Source organism: Marmota flaviventris, chromosome X (assembly GCF_047511675.1).
Source record: "Marmota flaviventris isolate mMarFla1 chromosome X, mMarFla1.hap1, whole genome shotgun sequence".
Lineage (NCBI taxonomy): Eukaryota > Metazoa > Chordata > Mammalia > Rodentia > Sciuridae > Marmota > Marmota flaviventris.
In genome coordinates, this window is record NC_092518.1 from 117,899,321 (window position 1) to 117,916,177 (window position 16,857).

Consider the following 16,857-nt stretch of genomic DNA (forward strand, 5'->3'; position numbering starts at 1 on the left):
ATGTCCACTTTTGAGGTCCAAGAATTCTCTGGTGCTCCCAGCTGCTCTGAGAAAAGTAATCGCAGGACACGAGCTTGTAAATGTCCCGTGTAGGGCGTAGGGGGGTGAAGCCCACCTGCCTCATAGCTGAGCCTCTCCATTGGTTTCCAGATGCTACTGCCAGCCACGTTGTCCCTGAGGAGACAGTGCAAAGTGGTCCCACCACAGTGAGAGGCTCCTTGGCCACAAGCATGGCAGCTGGCAGCGTCCCCTTCTATCCGCTGGCTTCTCCACCTGATGCCTCCACTGGTCCCAGTCAAGGGGGGCTGCTTCTCCAGGCTGGTGGGGACCCCTTTGGGGCAGGATTCGTGAGCAGCGGCCCCTCTGCACGTGGCGCTGAAGTTCCTGCCATGCGCATGGTGGCGGTGGTGCCTGATCCATTTCCACAGAGTATTGAGGAAATCAACGTTGGTATCAAACATCAGCTCATGAAGGAAGTTCGACAGTTTGGACGAAGTAAGTGGCGGGAGGATGGTAGCGATGAAAACGCAGGAAGGCTCTCTCAACCTGTGGTTTAGAAGAGCTTGGAACTGCCCGAGTGGACTCGGCCTCGGCCAGAGTTGAGTCCTCGCTAATTTCAGACGGTTCCCCTCCCCTCTACTTTGCTTAGTGTGTCCCCCATACCTCTTTCCTTGTCTTGTCTTTGATGGTGGCTGTTTCCTAGAACTCTTTAGTGGCTGTGTGCAGAGGTCTCCATTTCAGCATTTCAGCCCCACACACTCTGTACCTTTGCAGCCCAGAGGGCATGGTTAGTGAGGGCCACAAACGGCAAGACTGAGTTCTGTTTCTTCCTCAATATTGAGGTGTTCTTAATACCTTCAGAATACGAAAAGATCTTCAAGTTGCTTGAAGAAGTGCGAGGCCCTGTGGAAGTCAAGAAGCAGTTTGTTGAGTTTACCATCAAGGAAGCAGCAAGGTGGGTGGCCGAGGAACTGGTGGAGTTCTTTCAGCAGTTGGGCTGGGGCAGTGTGGGGGCTGAGTGGTGGGGGCAGGGCCTGCCCCTGCTTGAGCATCCTGGGTCCTGCCCCCACTCACACTTAAGGCTTGCTCTGTGTTGTTCAGCCTGTGTCCTCTGAGTCTGACTCGCCCTCCCACACCCACTGGGCCTGGCCATCTCGCCATGGTCTGGGCTGGTTGCCGGCCCCCGTGGACACTCCTTGTGCACCTGAGCGTCTCTCCCCAGGTGTGTGTTCCTTTCCTTCCCGTGTAGACCGTGAGCTCCCTGCCTGTCTGCCACAGTGCCCCCCACTTCCTGGTGTCTTTGGGATTCCGCTGGGTAATGGCATGTCTCTTCATTTTCAGATTTAAACGCCGTGACTTAATTAAGCACCTTGAGAAGATCCTGGAGAAAACAGGTTCTGGCAACTAAGGTATCGGACCTGAACACAGTCCTGCTCTCACAATGATCAGATAGAAACCAGAACCCATTCGCTGTGCTTGAGAACGCAGCAAGATGTCACTGAAGCCTCGTGGCCTGTGTTGCTTAGGAGACTTGCCTTCCAGAGGCTGAGTCGAAGGGGCGGAGCATTTTGATGTTATGAATTTCCATTAGTAAAAGTTGGCTTTTGCCCTCATTGTTTGGAAAGAGTCGTTTTTTTGTTACTCATCTGAGCTGGGGATGTTTTTATCTCAGCAAGCCAGATGCACCTTAGTCCTCAAGTGTCAGTCAGCTTGTCATCATTGTGACCAAAGTACCTGGCAAGAACAACCTAGAGCAGAAATTTCGTTTGGGTTCACAGTTTCAGAATCTCAGTCCATGGACAGCTAGCACCGTCCCTCTGGGGCTGAAGTGAGGCAGAACATCATGGTGGACCGCCACGGTGGAGGAAAGTTGCTGTGTCCAGACAGCCGGGAAGCAGAGAGTGAGACAGACAGAGACAGAGAGAGCAAGGGGCCAGCAACAAATAGGGCCCAGAGCTCGTGCCTTTGAGGTCTATCTCCTCTAGCCACGCCCCACCTGCCTGTAGGTACTACCCAGTTAGTTGATTCAGTTCATCCACCAGATGGATCAGTCCGTGGCTTAGGTCACAGCTCTCATAATCATCTCACCTCTTGCATCAGCACAGGGCTTTTGGAGGGACTCCTCCTTCAAACCAGAACACCTCGTTTCTGTAGAAGGTCACAAGGTGATAGCTGCTATTTATAACCATCTTCTGCACTGCCTATTTCTTATTCCTTTTGCCCTGGGACAGCCCCACAGCAGGCCCTGGTGCTTGGGGTGGCAGGATGACATACAGAGTTCTTACTGAAGGCTCTGTGCCACTACATTTCCTGCTGAATTGGCTTCTTGCCCTATTCCATGGTCTCTAGTCACAGAACCCGTCAGTACTAAAAAGGGCTATGGATGTTCTACACACATTTCCTCTATACACATTTGAGAAGGAAATTCTATGCACTGCATAAATGTCTATTGAAGTACGTACAAAAATTCTTTGGTCAGCTTCCAAAATAATCAGCCTACCTCCTGGAAGCCCATTAATCACTCTGGAAGGTAATTCATTATTGGTTCCTCAGTGTTGATTACTCATGGTGGTAGGTTGTATAGTTAGCTGTGTCTGTGGTAGGATTGATCTTGGCATGGAAGTTAATTAACCTCCATCCTTGCCACCATTCACTAAATACAATATGAGAAAGATTCAGATGTGCACTTAGGGAAGTATAGGTGTGGCCCTGTAATTTAGACTGTTTTTTTAATACCTGTAACCTTAAAAATTAGACTTACCAGTACCCTGAATTATTTTGCATATTGTTTATCTCTGAATCTCCCTTAATCATCAGCCTGATTGATACCTTCACTTTGATTCTGTGATAATGGAAGCTGAGGCACGCATAAATGTCTGTTTATGTAATTTTGTTGTAGTACTCTTTTGTTGTTCCAGGTAGTTTGTTTTGTAGCAGTAGGAAAATGATGCAGATGATGCCTGCAAACATGAAGTAACAACTGAAAACCAGGCATGATCTTTTTGTTGTTGTTGTTGTTTGTTTTTCTTGGTTTTTCTAGTAAATTGATGACAGGAAATTATACATAAGAGCACAGATAATGCCAGAAAAGCTCTTTTTTTTTCTGGACCCCATTCTAGCAGGATTTCAGGACACTTATCAATTTGCCATAGTAGTGCACAACTATAGGGTATATGTTACTACCAGAACTATTAGGCAACTCATTGCGGTATTCCCTTTTAGTGGTAATAAGAAAGGCAAAATGTAGGAACTTGTTTTTTACCTTGCAAGAATTATCTTTTGTTAAAAATTTTCTATTCTAATTTGTTATATATGACAGCAGAATGCATTTCAATTCATAGTTCACATATAGAGCTTAATTTTTCCTTCTCTGGTTGTACACAAAGTAGAGTGACACCATTTGTGTATTCATACTTGTATTTGGGGTAATGATGTCTGTCTCATTCCACTGTCTGTCTTGCCCTCTTTCCCCCTCCATTCCACTCCCTCCCCTTTTCCCTATCTAAAAATCATCTATTACTCCCACGCTCTCTCCCTCATTCCCATTATGGATCAGCATCCTCATATCAGAGAAAACATTCGGCATTTGGTTTTGTGGGATTATCTTACTTCACTTAGTGTAATATTCTCAGACTCCATCCATTTACCTGCAAATGCCATGATTTTATTCTCTTAATGCTGAATAATATCCCATTGTATATATACACCACAGTTTCTTTATTCATTCATCTGCATCTGGGTTGGTTCCACAATTTAGCTATTGTGAATTGTACTGCTATAAACATTGATGTGGCTCCGTCACTATAGTATGCAGTTTTTAAGACCTTTGGGTATAAACTGAGGAGTGGAATAGCTGGGTCAAATGGTGGTTCCATTCCAAGTTTTCCAAGGAATCTCCATACTGCTTTCCATATTGGCTGCACCAATTTGTAGTCCCACTAGCAATGTGTGAGTGTGCCTTTGTACCCACATTGTTGCCAACTCATATTGTTTGTATTTTTAATAACTGCCATTCTGACTGGAGTGAGATGATATCTTAGAGTAGTTTTGATTTGAATTTCTCTGATTGCCAGAGATGTTGAACATTTTTTCATATATTTGTTGATTGTATTTCATCTTCTGAGAATTGTCTGTTCAGCTCCTTAGCCCATTTATTGATTGGGTTGTTTTTTGTTGTTGTTTTGGTTTTGGTTTTTTTTTTTTTTTTTTTTTTTTGGTGTTAAGATTTTTTATTTCTTTATATATCCTAGAGATTAGTGCTGTATCTGAAGTGTGTGTGGTATAAATTTGCTCCCATTCTGTAAGCTCTCTATTCACCTCACTGATTTTTTTTCTTTTGCTGAGGAGAAGCTTTTTTGTTTGAACCCATTTATTGATTCATGATTTTATTTCTTGTGCCATAGGAGTCATATAAAGGAATTTAGGGCCTAATCTGACATGATAAAGATTTGGGCCTACTCTTTCTTCCATTAGGTACAGGGTCTCTGGTTTAATTCCTAGATTATTGATCCACTTTGAGTTGAGTTTTGTGCATGGTGAGAGATAGGGTCTTAATTTCATTTTGTTGCATATGGATTTCCAGTTTTCCCAGCACCATTTGTTGAAGATGCTATCTTTAGAGAAATGCAAATCAAAACTACTCTAACATATCACCTCACTCCAGTCAGAATGGCAGCTATTATGAAGACAAACAACAATAAGTGTTGGTGAGGATGTGGGGAAAAAGGCACACTCATACACTACTGGTGGGACTGCAAATTGGTGCAGTCAATACGGAAAACAGTAAGGAGATTCCTTGGTAATCTGGGAATGGAACCACCATTTGACCCAGCTATCCCTCTCCTCAGTCTATACCCAAAAGACTTAAAAACTGCATACTACAGGGACATAGCCACATCAATGTTTACAGCAGCACAATTCACAATAGCTAAACTGTGGAGCCAATCTAGATATCTTTCAGTGGATGAATGGATAAAAAATGTGGCATATACACACAATGGAATTTTACTCAGCAATAAAAGAGAACAAAATTATGGCATTTGCAGGTAAATGGATGGCGTTGGAGAAGATAATGCTAAGTGAATTTAGTCAATCCCAAAAAACCAAATGGTGAATGTTTTCTCTGATATAAAGGGGGTGACTCAGAGTGGGGTAGGGAGGGGGAACATGGGAGGAATAGATGAATTCTAGATAGGGCAGAGGGGTAGGAGGGAATGGAAGGGGGCAGGGGATTAGCAAGGATGGTGGAATGTAATGTACATCATTATCCAAAGTATGGAGACATGAATTGGTATCAACATACTATATATACATCCAGAGATATGAAAAAAATTTTGCTGTATACATGTAATAAGAATTGTAATGCATTCTGGTGTCATTATTTTAAAAAATCAATAAAAAAGAAATGATGTTATGTATGGTATAAGGGAAAAGTGATCAAGGACCCTAATGAACTTTTGTATGTAAATCTAGAAAGTTGATATAACCCTGAGGTAAAAAGTGATAGTGCTTAGTTCAAAACATTTTTTAATTTGTTTTTCTTATGCTTTCTTCCTTGACTACTGAGATATTTATAAGTGTGCCATTTAATTTTGAAATAATTGACACGTGGGGATGGGGTTCTATATATCTTAAGGTGATTGATTTCTAATGTAATAAATCGTGCAGGAAATAGTCTGCATGATTTCAAATTTTAAAAAGTAATGGAAATTTTAAATTTATTTCATTGGTTACATACATCTCAAAACTGATCAAATTGCGTACTTCAAATGTGTGTGTTTTATTGTACTTCAATTTTACCTCAATAAAGCTATGGAAAAAGTAGTGATAGAGCATTGCTGCCCTTTCCAACTGAAGCCAAACTCTTCCTTTATTATAATTAGGTACACAGGAGTGTATTGATAACTAAAATAAGGAAACCACATATAGAAGGGCATCTGTGATTTCAGTAATCATCTGGTCAAGATTATTATAATCATTATCATTCACTATGATTCATGTTTTTCTGTACATGGCATAAGGATCACCAACCTTCATCTTTGAAATCCTTGATGATGTCACCAATCACTACATTCCTTCTGAGAATGATGTGTTGCTTTTAGTTTACTGTAATTATGGGTAGGCTGTTCTAGTGGTTCACATTTGACCTTTTCTACCATAATAGCTTTCACTCCATAGGTGAGTGAACCAAAGTATGAAATCTGCCATTTTCTGAACACATCTCCTCTAATGATACCTTCTGAATCTGGGGACATATGAGGGTGAATTCAGGGACCAACCAGTGAGATGGATCTGAGGTAAAACTAGGTTGATCACATGACTTCCATAAGCTACTAGAGTGATCCATTAACCATAGTGAAATTTTGGCTCCTCAGAAATTAGTACTATTTCAGAGCCAGTATCAAATAATCCCTGAGAATTCAGATTATTTCTGTAATAATAGTGCATCAACCTGACTGTACTATGGGTAAAACATTATTTCTGAATGAATTTATGATGATTCTGGTTTAGACTAGCATTTGAATTGGTACATTCAGTAAAGTAGACTGCCCTTCCATCTTAGACCATTTTGTGCTGCTATAACAGAATATCTGGGACTAGGTAGTTTATTAAAAATAGAGATTTATTTCTTGCAGTTTGGGAAGCTGGGAAGTCCAAGGTCAAGTGGCTCACATCTGATGAAGACCTTCTTGCTGTGTCATGACATGGTAGATAGCATCAAATGGCTAGAGAAATCAAGGAAGAGCCAAACTTGCTTTTGTAACAAAACAATTCTGGTGATAACTCACTTCCACAATAATTACATTAATCTGTTTCTGTGGAAAGAGACCTCATGGTGTAATCACCTGTTCAAGGTCCCACCTTTCAATATTCTTACACTGGTATAGCTCCCATGGTTCTCAGGTTTTCAGACTCAGACTGAATTACCTCACAAACTGTGCTGGGTCTCCAGCTTGTGGGACTATTCAGCCTGCATAACTGCATAAGCCAATTCTTCATAAAAAATAAAATCTTCCCCTCAGTACACATCTGTAATCCCAGAGGCTCAGGAGGCTGAGGAAAGAGGATCATGAGTTCAAAGCCAGCCTCAGCAACTTAGTGAGTCCTTAAGCAACTTGGTGAGACCCTGTCTCTAAAATATATAAGAAAAGGGATGGGAATTTAGCTCAGTGGTTAAGCACCCCTGGGTTCATTCTTTGGTACAAAGAATATAAAACTCCCTCTCTCCAATAAGATATATCCATATATGTATATATCTTATAGTCATATATCTTATTGGTTCTATTTCTCTGGATAACCTTAAGGAGTCCACTTACCTTTTAATAAATACATCATTACACTAGTAATTGGTCACAATTCCATTTGGTGAAGGTTGGGACAATAAACAGCATAATTATTTCTCATTTCTCAAAATGTCCCATCCCATATTCTCCCTTAGACAATATTGGGTTTCCAACCATAATCCATAATATCTTATACCACAATCCATAATATCTTATACCACAAGCATCTGTAAGTTTCCAAAATGCCTTATAGCTTTTGCAACCAGTACTGCTACTTTCCCCACATGTTCTGAGTTATGCAAAAGACAGATGAACACTTTGCCTCAGGATTTTTTTATTTTTTGATCCACGCAAATTAAAACAAATTAACACAATAATATATAAATAAAATTTTCTATGTTTTAAACAGCATAATTATTTAGCTATGTTGGTAGCAATTCTTCCTCAAAATCGAGTACACAGTATTTTCTTACCAACAGAGCAGAACCACCAGAGTTCTTCACAGATGCTTGGGCTCTGTGAAGTCATTCACCACTGCCTTGCTGAAAGTCATGTCTTCCAGGCCTACCAAGGTTGGTGAAAAGTTCTTGCATGATCAATTCCCTCTAGCATTGCGATCTCCTAAAGCATTCATATCTCTTCTTGTGCACACCAATTTTTTACATTTGAGTTTAATTTGGACACCTTTGGGCTGACCAAACCAGTGAACTATGAGAAGTTTCCCTAACATCTGAAATTAAACCATTGAATCCAGATATTATGTATAATATTTAGCATTGATATGAGCCCATAACAATAAATTCGGTGTCATTTGATATGAATTTCTTCCCACCTTCATATTCAACCCTCAAGAACCATTCCCACACAAATTTTCCTGACTTTGTTGTCTATATGCATTGGTTTTAAAAATAATTGATCTCTTCAGTGCATTCTATACCTCCACAAGGGTCAAAACTTTACCTCCAACTTGTTTGGTCTCTGGGAATCTGAGGCTCATTAAATATTTTCAAAACAATAAGAGGTGGTGAGTGTTGGTCCTAAAGAGGATCAGTAGTGCCCTGCAAGAACACTACTTCAGGTGAGTTAATTACAGGTTCTTCAGATAATGGAGAAATAACTACATCAAACACAAGGAGAAGGTGTTTTTCTACTGGCAAAAACACTTCACATATTTTTTTCGTTTGGTATCTCTAAGCAATTTTTAAGTATACTATACATTGCTATTGCAATAAATTATTATCAACTATAATCAGGTTGTACAATAGATATTTTGCACTTATTGCTCCTAACTAAAATTTTGATTTTTGACCAACATCTCTGAATCCCCCCAACCCTCAGGCCCTGGCAACCACCATTCTGTCTGCTTTTATGAATTTTACTTTTTGGACTCTCCATGTGAGTGAAATCATACAGTATTTGTCTTTCAGCTAGCATAATGACTTCCAGTTACAACCATATTATGACAAATGACAAAATTTCCTTCTTTTTAAAGGATAAATAATACTCCATTATGTATATACCACATTTTAAAATTTTGTTTAGTTGTCAATGGACCTTTATTTTATTTATTTATATGCAGTGCTGAGAACTGAACCTAGTGCCTCATACATACTAGGCAAGTGCTCTACCACTGAGACACAACCCCAGCCCTATACCACATTTTTTTATCCATTCATTTGTTGACGGGCATGTAGGATGGTTCCACAAATTGGGTATTGTAAACAACTGCCATAGTGAACATGAAAGTGTGGACATCTCTTCAAGATCCAGATTTTATCTCCTTTGGATATATACTCAGAAGTGGGATTGCTAAATCATAAGTAGTGATATTTTTAGTTTTTTATATAGCTGTATTAATTCACAAAATTATCAACAGTGTGCCCTTCTTTCCACAGGGTTCTCTTCTTTGAACATCCTTGGCAATATTTATTATTTCTTATTTTGTTTTGGGTTTTTTTTTTTTAAATAAAGCAGTTCTGACAGAAATGAGGTGATATTTCATTGTGGTTCTACCCATAAATTTTCATGATCCTGTTTATTTCCAATAAGTGCCCTAAGATTAACAGAATGGACCCCCTGAGGTTAAAAATTCAATATGTGTTATAATTTACCTAATCACATGATTAGCCTTTGGGTTTGGTTTTCCCATATCTCAATACCACAGCTATAGGAGGTAATAGGTTCAGGCTCTTCATGTAGATTTTGATATGGAACATGAAATATCTGAACACATGTTTTTCTTTAGCTGGTTCTCCAGTTTGGGAAGCCACCCCCCCATAAGCTAAGCAGCCTCCCTCAGCCTTGAGTAAGGGGGCATTGGTCTGGCATTGCACGCCTTGTGCTGTGCGATGCAAGTGGCCTCCACCTTCGCTCAGCAAAGAAGTTTGCTGAAGCTCTGGACTTGGGCGTTACCCAATGGGATTGGACAACCCCCCTTGAAACCTTATCCCTGCCTTATTTGGTGAAAAACATTCTATGGAAACTCCTTTGTGGGTCCCCCTATAAAAATAGATTCTGGGTTCATGCTCTTTTCTAGTGCTCTTTCCAGCACGGAAGCTGACTTTTAAGGTTGCAGAGCAGTCCCGCCCTTGATATGAAATTACTTCTGTGTCCTGTGCTTTCTTGCTGTTTTCTTAGCTTAATGTCGCAGCCAGATCTTTTGAGCCCAGTTCATCTGGTCAGCACAGGTTGCTGCTGAGACTCCAGCACATTAAGAGACAAAAAGTCATCTATATTATCTTTCTCATTGTGACTACAGTGTTCCCAGGGAGCACCTACTTTATCACCTAGACCCTTGCATTTTGTGATAGACTATAGGTATCTAAAATGTGATTATTTGAGAATCTCTCTTGGTACATCCTGCCATAGACTAAGAGCCCCCCTTTACCATTGGGAACTAGGTCACTAATGCCTTTAAATATAATTTAAATCAGATTATAGAAGGTTTTCCAGAAACCCAAAGTAATTTCAGGAAACTCATCCTTAATATTGTTCTCTAAAATGTCTTTCAGTATCAGAGTCTCTATTAGTTAGGCTTTAATCAGAAAAGGGAAATCAGTAGATAACAATATCAGAAGACAATATGTGTGTCCATATGTATATAACTACATATATGATCATGCATACATGTACACATGCCGCAGTCTGGCTGGGCACAAATCACGAGCCACTGAAGCAGGAACAAACTTTATTTTTAAACTGCAGGAAAACACTTCAAACAGCTCCCGGGGAATCCTCCCGAACGCCACGAGGCTTGTCCAGGAACCCCCAGCTGGAAATATCTCTCCCAGAAATCCCTCCTCCTGCACTTCCCCAACCAATGGGAACTCTCGGGGAATCCCCGGAAATCCCCACGAGAACTCCAAAATAGTGCGAGAACTCAAAAGTTGCGGCAGAGGCGGATAGTAATGCCTCGCCTGTCAATCAATACTGTTGGCAAAATGCCAGGGGCCATACAGACTCGGCCGTGGCTCTCAGCATACACATGTGTTTGTGTTATGGATTTGTCACAGGGAAATGGCCTTGTGCAATGGCAGAAGCAATCCTTGTCTGGTCGATATCCCCTCACTTGATGCGGTGGCAGGGCAGAACTCTAAGAAGAAAAGACAGGGAGCAGGCCACAATCCATGCACACGAACTGGAGCCCCCGCCAAAGGACACGGGCTCTTTTCCTTTTGCACTGACCTCAGGGAAGAGTATTCTGAACCCAGGAGGCATTTCACAATAGCACGAAGAGCCCAAGGCCCTCCTCTCCTTCCTCAGTAGCTGTCTTCTCAGGGAGGTCTCCTTCGCTGCCAGTCACCTGTTGGTATCACACCATCTGCTCATTTCCCAGCTCCTCACCCAACTTCATCCTTCTTGCAGTGCACCCACCTGATCTCACTTTGGCTCTGGCGGCTCAGTGTCTTATCTCCCAGTTGGAACCCAAGGTCCATGGAAATGGTGGTCTGTTCACTGTTTCTTCCTGCCTAGATAACTGCATGGCCCTTGGGTCTTCAATAGATGTAGAATGAATAAATGATTTTTAATTCTTATAATAGGACTAAGCGGTAGAAGCTTCCATCACCATCAGTTTACACAAGAGGGTATGGAAGCACAAAGAGGTAAGGTAACTATCCCCAGGTCACAGGTAAATAAAGGCATACCTGGAAAAACACTTCCAACAAGGTCTGTTTTGAACCCAAAGTACTTTGCATTCATCCAATGTGGCCTCACCAGACTACACAGGCATAGACTCCTGCTCACCAACCCATTGTCACCTATTGGTCTCTACTCATCAAGTGATCCTGAGTCTAGTGTCAGGAGTCATTTGTGAAATGTGCATGGAACAGATCGGCATGGAAGCCAGTGAATGGAAAAGTCTGGTGTTTGAAAACTCACAGCAGCACTCCTATTGTTGAGATGGCCCAAATACAAGTGAACTCCCACTCAGCTCTGCCAAAGGTCTCACCCAGCTCTGCCAAAGGTCCCACACAATGCCGGAGATGGGGTGACCTTCTACAGCCACATAGATACACAGCCTCTCAGAGATGGGTGGCTTGACAAGATGCCAATCAACCTGTTGACTGCAAGACACCATAAAGTGAGATTCCACCTGCTAAAACCTTATCCCTGCCTTTGAAGTACTCCCTTAAAGAACTGGAGCTATTTTTTAGCTGTTCTGTTTCAGCTCCTATGAAAACTGGAAGAAACTTTCAGGTGCTCCATTTTTCCCTTAAAAACAAATTTTCTGACTCTGAACCCAGCCTAATTCCAGCTTAAGATTGGGAGTCATCTTGTCACAAAGTCATGAAAAGTTAATTTCTGTTTTACTATAAATTACTATGATTTCTAAACTTGTTTGGAATTCCTGCCCATGCCTTGAACTCACCCATGCCTGGCTTTCCCTGACCAGATAACAACCCTCTCTAAAATCTTAGCGGCACCTCATAAATCCTGGCTCCCCCTGACCAGATAATAACCCTCTCTAAAACCTCAGTGGTGCCTCATAAGTTCTGATGATGGGATCTGAATTTACTCCCTACCTTGAAATATCATGCCATGCAAATCATTAACCTACTATCTGCCTTTGTATTATGCTTGTCAAGTTCCTGTTAGCTGTAAGTTCTCAAGACACCCCCCCCTTTGCAACATTTTGTGCTATAAAACTTTGTTCCTGGAAAGCTGAGTTGCTAATCTCTACCCTGCATTAAGAGAGACAGCTGCTACTCAGCTCTCTTTGTGTACACAAATACAAGCTTGTTTTAATTTGATCTAAAATTGGAGTCAGTGCTCTTTTCTTTCCATCAGGGTTCAACGATCCCCTTCTGAGCAGGAAAAATTACCCTGGTGAGCTGCTGGCCACCTCACAATAGTCCAGAACATTCTCTATTCTTGCCCTGTCAGGATCACTCAGGGGATGAAGGAACTAACTTTCATGTGCATTTGCCTCATGTTCATCATATTTTTATTTTGGTGAAAAACACATGACATTTAATTTTCCACCTTAACCACTTTATTCATTGTTTATTGTTACTGGGGATTGAACCCAGGGATGCTTAACCACTGAGCCACATCCCCAGCCTTTTTGCTTTTTTTAAAAGACAGGATCTTACTAAGTTGCTTAAGGTCTGCTTAGCTGCTTTGGCTGGCCGAGGACTTGTGATCTGCCTGCCTCAGCCTCCTGAACTGCCGGGATTACAGGTGTGCACCACCGCACCTGGCTCTCCATCATATTTAAGTGAATAGTTTAGTAATGTTAAGTTTATTCAAATCATTGTACAACAGATCTCTAGAACTTTTTCATCAGCAACACTAAAATTCTATGCCTACTGAACACTCATTCATTCCTCTGTTCCTCCCCCTAGCTCCTTTTAACTTTCTTTTTTAGTGACGAATCCACTGAAAGAGAAACTAGGAAAACTACCCCATTTACAACAGCTTCAAAAAAATAATAAAATACTTGGGAATACATCTACAATGAAAACTACAGTACACTAAAGAAAGAAATTAAAGAGGACCTTAGAAGATGGAAATATCTCCTTTGTTCTTGGATAGGCAGAATTAATATTGTCCAAATAACCATACTACCAAAAGCACTATATAGATTTAATGCAATTCCCATCAAAATCCCAATGACATTCCTCATAGAAGTAAAAAAGGCAGTCGTGAAACACATCTGGAAAAATAAGAGACCCAGAATAGCCAAAGCAATCCTTATCAAGAAGAGTGAATCAGGTGGCATCACTATACCAGACCTTAAACTATACTACAGAGCAGTAGAAATAAAAGCAGCATGATATTATTAACATCAAAGTAGACTTATTGACCAATGGTACAGAATAGAAGACACACAGACAAAACTACATAAATAGAGTTATCTCCTATTAGACAAAGGTGTCAAAAACATATTGGAGAAAGGATAGCCTCTTCAATAAATGGGGTTGGGAAATCTCAAAATCCATATGCAATAAAAAGAAATTAAGCCCCTGTCTCTCACCATGCGCAAAACTCAACTCAAAGTAGATCAATAATCTAAGAATTAAACCAGAGACCCTGCATCTAATAGAAGAAAGAGTAGGCCCAGGCCTTCATCATATCAGATTAGGTTCCAACTTCCTTTATAAGACTCTTATAGCACAAGAAATAAAACCAAGAATCAATAAATGGGATGGATTCAAACTAAAAAGCTTCTTCTCAGCAAAAGAAAAAATCAGTGAGGTGAATAGAGAGCCTACAGAATGGGAGCAAATTTTTACCACACACACTTCAGATAGAACACTAATCAAAAAATATAAATATAAAATATAAATACAATATATAATATAAAGAAATAAAAAAATCTTAACACCAAAAAAGAAGCAAAAAAGCCTAAATAACCCAATTAGTAAATGGGCTTAGGAGCTGAACAGACAATTCTCAGAAGATGATATACAATCAATCAACAAATACATGAAAATATGTTCAACATCTCTAGCAATCAGAGAAATGCAAATCAGAACTATTCTAAGATTTCATCTCACTCCAGTCAGAATGGCAGATATCATGAAGACAAACAACAATAAGTGTTGGCGAGGATGTGAGGGGAAAGGTACACTCATACATTGCTGGTGGGACTGCAAATTGGTGCAGCCAGTATGGAAAGCAGTATGGAGATTCCTTGGAAAACTGGGAATAGAACCACCATTTGACCCAGCTATCCCACTCCTCAGTTTATACCCAAAGGACTTAAAAATAGCATACTATAGTGACACAGCCACATCTATATTTATAGCAGCACAACTCCCAATAGCTAAATTGTGGAACCAACCTAGATGCCCTTCAGTAAATTAATGGATAATGAAACTGTGATATATAGACATAATGGAATATTACTCAGCATTAAGAGAGAATAAAATCATGGCATTTGTAGGTAAATGGATGGAGTTGGAGAATACTGTGCTAAGTAAGCCAATCTGAAAAACCAAATGTTGAATGTTTTCTCTGATATTTGGATGCTGATCCATAATAGGGATAGGGGGAGGAATGGAAGAACTTTAGATAGGGCAAAGGGGAGGGAAAGGTAATAAGGGGAATGGGGGTAGGAAAGACGGTGGAATGAGATGGACATTATTACCCCAAGTACATGTATGAAGACACGAATGGTGTGACTCTATTGTGTGAACACCAGAGACATGAGAAATTGTGCTCTATATGAATTGAAATGCATTCTTCTGTCATATACAATAAATTAGAATAAATAAATAAAAAGAAAATGCTAATCCAATTTTTACTCTTCCCTTTCTGTTATCGATGACACAAATAACCTCTTTTTATATTGTACATCCATTAACATAAATTGGTAATTATGCTTTATGTTTTTTGTTTTTAAAGTCTATGCCAAATTTAAATATGACTCATGTACCTGTGTTACAGTATTACAGAATTCTCTAATATACCTTCACCAGGAAATTTTATATTTTCATATGGTTGTGTATTTCTGTGTGTCACATTCTCATTGAATCTTGAAGGGCTTTTCAGAATTTTGTGTGTAGTGTGGATGGGGGGAGGCAGTTCCAGTGGTGACAAACTCCCTCAGCTTTTGCTCACCCAGGACAAAAGTCCCATTGCTCCTTTGTTTTTGAAAGACAGTTTTGCCATATACAGTATTTTTGATTGGCAGCTTTTATTCATTGAAGACTTTGAATATATCATCCCATTCCCTTCTAGCTTACAAGGAGTTTTCTGGGAAATCTGCAGATGATCTGATTAAAGCCTCCTTATATGTGACAAATTGCTTTTCCTTTTGCTGCTTTCAAGGTGCTCTCTGTATTTGACTTTTAGAGTATGATTATGATGTGTCCTAGTATAGGTCACTTTACATTAATTTTATATTTGGAACTCTTTGGGCTTCTATTAGTATGTCCATGTCTGTCCTTAGATTTGGTTTTTATTTTGTTGTTGGTGTTGTTGATAGGTCTTTAAATTGTTTTTCTGCCCCTTTCACTCTTTTTTCGTAATCTGAGACTCCCTAGTACCTTGTTCCAGATACTTTATTCTGCTTGATGGTAGTCTTATAAATCCCTTAGGATCTCTTCATTTTTCTTCATATATATATATTGATCCTCTACTTTGGTAATTTCAAAAGTCTTAACTTTAAGTTCATTAATTCTTTTGCCTATTATGGGTCCCTCTGTATTCTCTTGAATTCATTAAACATCCTTTCTGATTGTTATTTGAATTTTTGTCAGACAACTAATATATTCCTGGTTTTTTTTAGAGTTTGTTTTTGGAGATTTAATCAACTACTCTAAGAGGGCCATGTTTGCTTGTTTATTTTTGTGTCTCTCATTGCCTTCTGTTAGGATTTCAGCTTTTGAAAAATCAACCATTTATCCCAGACCTTGTGGTCTGCATTCAGAGAAAGAAGATTTTATCTACTCTTTCTGGGTATCAATGCGGGACCCTCCTAAGTCTTTCTGTGGATGAATCCTAATTGTTTTGCTGATTTCTACTCTGAAGTACCCCTGTGCCTATTCGTGGTACTGCAGCCTCACCGATGCCACGCTACTCCGTGGTACACGCCCTCCACCTAGTGTCTATCTATGATATTGTAGACTCCGGTGCATGCTGACCTCAGCAAACTCCAATCTGGAGCCCAGTTGTAATCAGTGCTTGAATTCAGGCGAGACTGAAACTGGTCCTTTGGGCAGCCCCCAAAGAGTCAGAACATCGAACATATATTTCACATTTTCCCCTGTCTAGGGAGAAGATGGCAGTTGAGGATTTCCTCCAAAATTTGCTGAACTGCCCCAGGGTCGAGGGAGAGTTTCTCTGATGAGAGGGAATGTCATAAACTTTCTTGCTAGTCTTAAATGTGATTGGTTTTATGCTCACCTGGGGTGCAGAAACTTAACTGGTTTCTGTATTTTTGAGAGTGGTAATTTTTTGTCTATTGTTAATTGTGGAGGACAGGGGAGAGAGGCTCTAAGAGCTTCCCATTCTGAAGTCTTGCTGACATCACCTGCATCAGTCCATTGTATTTAAAAAGTAAAATATGATACAAGAGAGCTTATGTGGAATGTGCAAGTCTTTTGATTCAAGATTGTGGTTGTTG

The 16,857-nt window shown here is 40.2% G+C and overlaps 1 protein-coding gene across 1 annotated transcript; it reads left to right on the forward strand.

Moving 5' to 3' along the window:
• On the forward strand, positions 1-1,408 carry LOC139703164 (integrator complex subunit 6-like). The gene is made up of 4 exons (XM_071606094.1): positions 1-55; positions 151-495; positions 862-955; positions 1,342-1,408. Exons 1-4 carry the CDS (start codon positions 1-3, stop codon positions 1,406-1,408), a joined length of 561 nt encoding a protein of 186 aa, XP_071462195.1.
• The last annotated feature ends 15,449 nt before the right edge of the window (positions 1,409-16,857 follow it).

Coding starts and splice junctions, on each gene's coding strand:
- LOC139703164 (XM_071606094.1), top strand. CDS start 1: ATGTCCACTTTTGAGGTCCAAGAATTCTCTGGTGCTCCCAGCTGCTCT. Junction 56..150: donor TCCCAGCTGCTCTGAGAAAA/GTAATCGCAGGA, acceptor ATTGGTTTCCAG/ATGCTACTGCCAGCCACGTT. Junction 496..861: donor AGTTCGACAGTTTGGACGAA/GTAAGTGGCGGG, acceptor TAATACCTTCAG/AATACGAAAAGATCTTCAAG.